Source organism: Sorex fumeus, unplaced genomic scaffold, assembly GCF_029834395.1.
Source record: "Sorex fumeus unplaced genomic scaffold, SorFum_2.1 ptg000045l, whole genome shotgun sequence".
In the NCBI taxonomy this organism is placed as follows: Eukaryota; Metazoa; Chordata; class Mammalia; order Eulipotyphla; family Soricidae; genus Sorex; species Sorex fumeus.
The window spans coordinates 14800514-14807455 of NW_026606102.1; the positions used below are offsets into that span (position 1 = coordinate 14800514).

A 6942-nucleotide genomic window follows, 5' to 3' on the forward strand; every position below is an offset into this window, starting at 1 on the left:
GACTGTTGTAAAGAGTGCTGCAAACAATTGTAGATGTCACGTCGACTATACTTTTTTGCCTCTCTGGGATATATTCCCAGAAGTGGTATTGCTGGGTCAAATGGGAGCTCAATTTCTAATGTTTTGAGAATCATCCATACTGTTTTCCAAAAGGGCTGAACCAGTCGGCATTCCCACCAGCAGTGAAGGAGGGTCCCTTTCTCACCACAACCGTGCCAGCATCAGTTGCTTTTGTTCTTGTGGATATGGGCCAGTCTCTGTGGCGTGAAATGATACCTCATTGTGGTTTTGATCTGCATCTCCCTGATGATTAATGATGTGGAGCATATTCTCATGTGCCTTATTCGGATTTCTTCTTTGAGAAAGTTTCTATTCATTTCATCGCTCTATTTTTTATGGGGTTGGATGTTTTCTTCTTGTGGAGTTCAACCAGTACCTTGTATATCCTTGATATCAACCCCTTGTCGGATGTGTATTGGGCGAATATCCTTTCCCACTCTGTAGACTGACTTTGTATTTTGGTCACTGTTTCTTTTGAGGTGCAAAAGCTTCTTAGTTTAAGATAGTTCCCATTTGTCTATCTCTGTTTTCACTTGCTTGGCCAGTGGTGTGACATCTTTGAAGATACCATTAGCTTCAATGTCATGGAGGGTTTTGCCAACTTTGTCTTCAATGTACCTTATGGTTTCCAGTCTGATGTTGAGGTCTTTAATCCATTTTGACCTTACTTTTGTACATGGTGTTAGGCAGAGATCTGAGGTAATTTTTTTGCAAGTAGCCATTCAGTTTTGGTAGCACCATTTGTTAAAGAGGCTTTCCTTGCTCCACTTCACATTTCTTGCTTTCCTTATCAAAAATTAGATGATCATATGTTTGGGGGGGAGATGCCAGTATATTCAGCCTACCATGCTGTTTTAATTAGTACTGCTTTGTAGTAGAGTTTGAAGTTAGGGAGGTTGATTCCTCCCACTTTCTTTTTCCTAAGAATTGCTTTAGCTATTCGTGGGGGCTTATTGTTCCATATGAATTTCAGGAGTGTTTGCTCCATTTCTTTGAATAATGTCGTGGGTATCCTTATATGGATCGCATTGAATTTGTATAGTGCTTTGGGAAATATTGCCATTTGACAATGTTAATTCTCCTGATCCATGAGAAGGGGATATCTTTCCATTTCCTTGTGTCCTCTTTTATTTCCTGAATTAGCGTTTTGCAGTTTTCTTTGTACAGGTCCTTTACTTCCTCAGTTAAGCTAATTCCTAGGTAGTTGATTTTCTGGGGCACAATTGTGAACGGAACTGTTTCTTTCATGTCACTTTCTTCTCATTATTTATGTATAGGAAAGCCATGGACTTTTGGGTATTGATTTTATAGCCTGAAGCTTTACTATACAAGACTATTGCTTATACCATATTCTTTAAGGTGTAGAACTTGTTGATTTTTCTTAATATGACAGAATTAAATTTAAGTTTATTTCTAGAGGCAACAAATTGTTCTTTCTAGTTTCCATTCATTGTCTGCTCAGTTCCATTCTATTGTTTGCCTTGAATGATCCCAAGCATAGAACCAGGAGCCCAATGTGGCCCCAAAGCAGAACAAAACCAAACACACTCTTCTTAATTCTTCATCTAGGGAATACATCTCTATTCTTGAACAACATTTTTCCCCTTCTTTCTCCCTGTTATCACAATTAAAACATGTAACTGTGTCTAGAGTGATACTATAGTGGTCAGGGCGTTTGCTTTGCACGAGCCTGACCCAGGTTCAATACTTGGCATCCCATATGGTTCCCCAAGCAACAGCAGCAGTAATTCCTGAGTGCAGAGCCAAGAATAACCCCTGAGCATTGTGGGGTCTGACCCAAAAAACAAAAAGACATGTTATTTTATGTCTACTTTATAATCAGAGGACAGTAGGTGTTTGAAATTTTTTGGTATCATTTGCATCACATCATTCTTGGGATAAAATGGTAGGTATTGAATATCTTTGGCATGAAGGAATATACAATTGAATGTATTAAAATGTCTGTCCTTTTCTTGTTCAAACACAGAGCCAGGCTTTCCAGGACTGAATCCTCCAATTCCGTGGGAACACGCACCACGTCCCCATTTTCCTCTTGTCCCAGCTTCGTGGCCTTATGGTTTGCATCAAAACTTCATGCATCAGGGAAATGCCAGATTTCAACCCAACAAACCTTTCTATACTCAAGGTACTACTGCTTTAAAAATTATTAACAAGCTGGGTGGGTTTAGTTGGACTCAGAAATTTTGTGAAGACCAGGATTTGGTAGTAAAAACTCATGTGTTTAGTTAATGTTTATTAAAAATATATAATGTGTACCTGACTGTACTATATGCTTGCTCCTCAAACAAGAAAGGAATAAAATTCCCATATTTCAAGTAGAGAAATATATCTTCTTGGCAAAACTAGATATGTAAAACAGACATGAAATTTAAAAGGAATCTGTTAATATTGTTTTGAAAAAGTAGGACATTGACACTAGGAGCAGCTCACATAAGATACTGGAATTTAAATTCATTCTTGAGAGATAAAGGCATTATTTGTCCGAGAAATTTTCTTAGTGGAGGCAGTAATATATATAAAGTCATATCTGACGTACAGGAAAAAGAAGAGTGGATTTGTGAGATACAGTATAAGGGATATGGCACTTGTCCTGCCTGCAGTTGACAACATAAGGTCCCAGATCTGCTCTGTATGTCCTCTCCCCCATTAAAACTAGATAATACAATACATAGTAAGCTGGAGGTTTTAGGTTGAGGCAATAATATGAAGGGGTTCTAACCTGGCCTAGTAAACAGTGGGGATCTAATTTTTTGAGTTGAGTAATGACTGACTTCTTGCCTCAAAATTATCTTAATTAAAATAGGACATGTTTGAAGTGAACTTTCGGCTTTCGTTTAACCTGGGAGCTTTTTATTTTTTAAAGTCATTAGTAGTTGTTCTAGAAAGTAGAACTTGAGAAGCACTGGAGAAATGTTGATTATATACAGTAATTTAAGGCAAAGCATATGAATTTTAGGCTTCATACATTCAAGTCCTCCAAATTTTTCTGTACTGCAGGGGCATCCCTCTATAATAATGGCAGAACCTTGACTACGACTAGTATCTTTTCTGAGCTGAGGACTAGGATTGGTTATACTGTGGGCCCTTTTGTTAGGAGTGAGCCTGAGGTGGTTCTTTGATGGGTTTATGCCACTTAATCCCTCTATCTCTGAATCTTCGTTAACTGTTACGTACTTTTCCTCCCTCTCCCCTCTCCCCCGAGGTTTTGACATGCTTCATCTCCTTTGTATGATTATAGAGAAATAGAGAAAACTAGTTGTATGTTAAGTCTAACTCTAAGGGGTAGTGGGCACAAGCCTTTCAGTTTCCTGTCTGTGTTGTGTCCAACAGACAGATGTGCCACCCGTCGGTGTAGAGAGCGTTGTCCCCACCCACCAAGAGGAAACGTGTCGGAGTAATGCGAGTCCATTTTCTTTCAGCTGGTCTACCGATGCACAGCAACCAGCCAATCCTGCTGTCTCAAGGGTATCCGTACCTCAATGTCAATTACATTCAACAGAAAAAGTGACATTTATTGGAAAGCAAAACAAATCAGGTCCTGATTTAAAATTTTAACACGTTTAGATAGCTTATTTAAATTCTAAGACTGTTTTTAAAAACTGTATTATTTGTATATAAATATGAACTATAGTTTTTACTAGTATCACCAAATTGAGTGATACAAATTTCATCTATTTTATTACCCTATTTTTAAGGGAATTTTATGTTTTGTTTAACCTTGATGAATTGTATAAAGAGAGAATTTAAAAAATTACATTCTTTATTTTCTATTAGCTGTATTCATACTTTGGTTGCTTCAAACTTTATATATATTGTTCTTAAGAATTAGGAAAGACTTTCATGTGTTTTAAATTTGTCTCTTCTATTCTTTACAGAACCTTGTAGTGCCAAAAACTTTTTAAAAGGTAAAAAAAAAAGAATAAAAACTACAACCTGACTATTCAGATTTTTTTTCTTTTACATACTTGTATATTGAAAGTATTACAACTTGAACAGAAAGTTGCTTTTGTCTGTATTTGAAGTAATTCTATTTTAAGTTAATAAATCTTTTTGACAAGAGTCAAATTTGGTTAATTTATCTGGTTGCTCTGGTTGTTGTATTTTATTGATGGAAATAGAACAATTCAGAGATTTTTACTCAATAATTTAAATCAGACAAGTTTAGAGATCTGTGAATCAATGCATGCCATTAATTTTATTGGATCTTCACAATACCCATATATAAAGTTGATAGCAGATATTGCCTCCATTGGTCACGGTCACGGTCCTCCCGTTGTTCATGGATTTGCTCGAGCGGGCCCAGTAACGTCTCCATCATGAGACTTGTTGTTACTGTGTCTGGCATATCAAATACGTCACGGGGAGCTTGCCAGGCTCTGCCGTGCGGGCGAGATACTCTCGGTAGCTTGCCGGGCTCTCCGAGAGGGGCGGAGGAATCGAACTCGGGTCGGCCATGTTGGCTGCGTGCAAGGCAAACGCCCTACCGCTGTGCACAGCAGGTAGGGCATTTGCCTTGCACGCAGCCTTGCATGCGGCCCGACTTGGGTTTGATTCCCAGCATCCCACATGGTCCCCTGAGCACCGCCAGGGGTAATTCCTGAGCGCAGAGCCAGGAGTAACCCCTGTGCATTGCCGGGTGTGACCCAAAAAGAAAAAAGAATTGCCTCCATTATTGAGAAAAAATAAAGTATAAAGTGAATTTGAAATACTGGAAACTGAACTGAGACAGATCTTTTGAAGGATTTGAGACACTGAGACTGATAGGGCAATAGAGTACAGGGAACATAAGTATTTTTGGGGCCCCACACCCAGCTGTGCTCAGGGATTGCTCCTGGCTCTAAACTTGAGGTTACTCCTGGTGGACTTAGGGGCCCAAATGTGGTGCCAGGGATCCAACCTGGGTTCTCCATGTGCAAGGCAAGATCCAACCTGCTGTACTATCTGTCCATCTCCCATACCTTTTTGTTTTGGTTTGGTTTTTGGCCACACCCAGTGGTGTTTAGGGCTCATTCCTGGCTCAACTCAGGGATCACTATTGGCAGTACCCAGGTACCATTTGGGATGCTGGGGAATCAAACCCCAATTGACTGTGTGCAAGACAAATGCCCTGCCTACATTTACTCTGGCCCATTCTTATTTACTGAGGAGATACTTATCAGACTGTGCTCTGGTACCGGCACTAACACCTGAAAACATACTTGCCTGGAAGTTTGTAATAATGTGGCCACTGGTTATAATTGGAATGTAGACTTGCGGCATTGGTAGATTGGGGGGGGGGGGGGGTTGTGGGGGTTGGGCCATACCTAAGGTACTTGGGGCTTACTCTTGGCTCTGTCCTCCAGGATCACTCTTGGAGTGCTAGGAGAAGCATTTGGGGTGCTGGGGATTAAACCCAGGTTGGTTGCATGCAAAGCAAGCAGTCTTCCTACTATATTGTAGTATAGCTCTAGCCTCAGGAGAAATTTTTTAGCTGTTTTTGGTACTGCAGAGTGGGCGAAAGTTTGTCCAAGCAACTCAGATTTGTCCAGATATTTTGATGAATGATGGTACAGATTTATTTGGAGACTTGCAGATTAAGGAGGTAACAAATACATGTAAGGGTTGTATTATTTTTTCCAACTTCCTCAGATAACATTAAAATCAAGAGACTGTCTGGGTTCATATCATACATTCCAATGTAGGTGGCTGAAATATAACAGGTTATTGGGGAGCTTTAGCATCTGTCCAGCCTGAAAGGTATTTAGTGTTAAGATTAGGTATGTAATTACTGTTAGGTTTTCATATTGGAAACCTATTTGTTACCAGTTGCATTTAAAATTTTCTTTTAAAGCTCATATTTAACTGTTTTTAAAAGGAAATGAGCGGGGACTGGAGTGATAGCACAGCGGGTAGGGCGTTTTGCCTTGCATGCGGCCGACCCAGGTTTGACTCCCAGCATCCCATATGGACTCTCAAGCACCGCCAGGAGTGATTCCTGCATGCAGAGCCAGGAGTAACCCCTGTGCAATGTCCGGGTGTGACCCAAAAAAAAAAGCAAAAATAAATAAATAAAAGGAAATGAGCTTGCAACAAGAGACTTCCTCCAGATCAGCCTTGTTTCTGAAAGAATGGCAATATAACACCTGGGAAAAGGTATATGACAGTGTTACACATCATTTCAGCATCTCACTTCTCCGTTTTTAGCAGGTGTTAGTGTTCAGTAACTAGCCAACTATTCAGTGTGAAAATAAAACACTTATATAGTAGTAGATAAGTTTTGCAAAAGTTATAAATTTTTCATTAAATTGGTGAACTTTAAAGTTTTGGATTATAAGGCCAGGGATATAGCTCAAAGAGGTGGGTGGAGCATGTGTCCGCCATCTTTGAGAGATCCCGTGCTGGGTGCATGCTCACTTTCCATATTTTCCAACCACTGGGCCTGGAGCCACATAGCTCTTATACCCAAGCACTGACCTGACCAGGGAATAGCCTCTATTTAAAATTTATTAGGAATTCAAATTCATTGTAGAGTGTTTTGAAAGTGCAAAATCAGTCCAATCAGAGGGCACATATATAATACACGACCACATTTTGAAAATTTTAAGGCAAGTTTTATTTTTGGGTCACACCCAGTGGTGCTCAGGGCTGGCTCTGTGCTCCTGTTGGAGCTTAGACCTTATGTGGCACCTGGGATAGAGCTACGTTGGCTGCATGTAGGCAAGCACCCTACATGCTGTCCTAGCTCTAGCATGGTTTTCGCTTTTCAAATTTTTATTTGTTCTCGGTCCACACTTGGCAATGTTCAGGGCTTCCTCCTGGCTCTGCACTTAGCAGTCATTCCTGGTGGTGCTCTGGGGACCATGTGGGATGCCAGAGATTGAA

General features: G+C 40.1%; 1 protein-coding gene across 10 annotated transcripts in view; it reads left to right on the forward strand.

Moving 5' to 3' along the window:
* TUT4 (terminal uridylyl transferase 4) overlaps nt 1-4140 on the forward strand; it is a 122842-nt gene extending 118702 nt beyond the window's left edge. For 4 of the 10 annotated variants that reach the window (XM_056122245.1, XM_056122247.1, XM_056122249.1 and 1 more), the window contains 2 exons: nt 2050-2206; nt 3501-4140. In XM_056122245.1, the coding sequence (XP_055978220.1) occupies nt 2050-2206; nt 3501-3589 (246 nt within the window). In that variant the 3' untranslated portion in view covers nt 3590-4140. Of the gene's footprint in view, nt 1-2047; nt 2207-3411 lie in introns of all 10 variants that reach the window. The other 6 variants (XM_056122251.1, XM_056122252.1, XM_056122253.1 and 3 more) reach the window with 3 other exon arrangements.
* Nucleotides 4141-6942: the final 2802 nt, after the last annotated feature.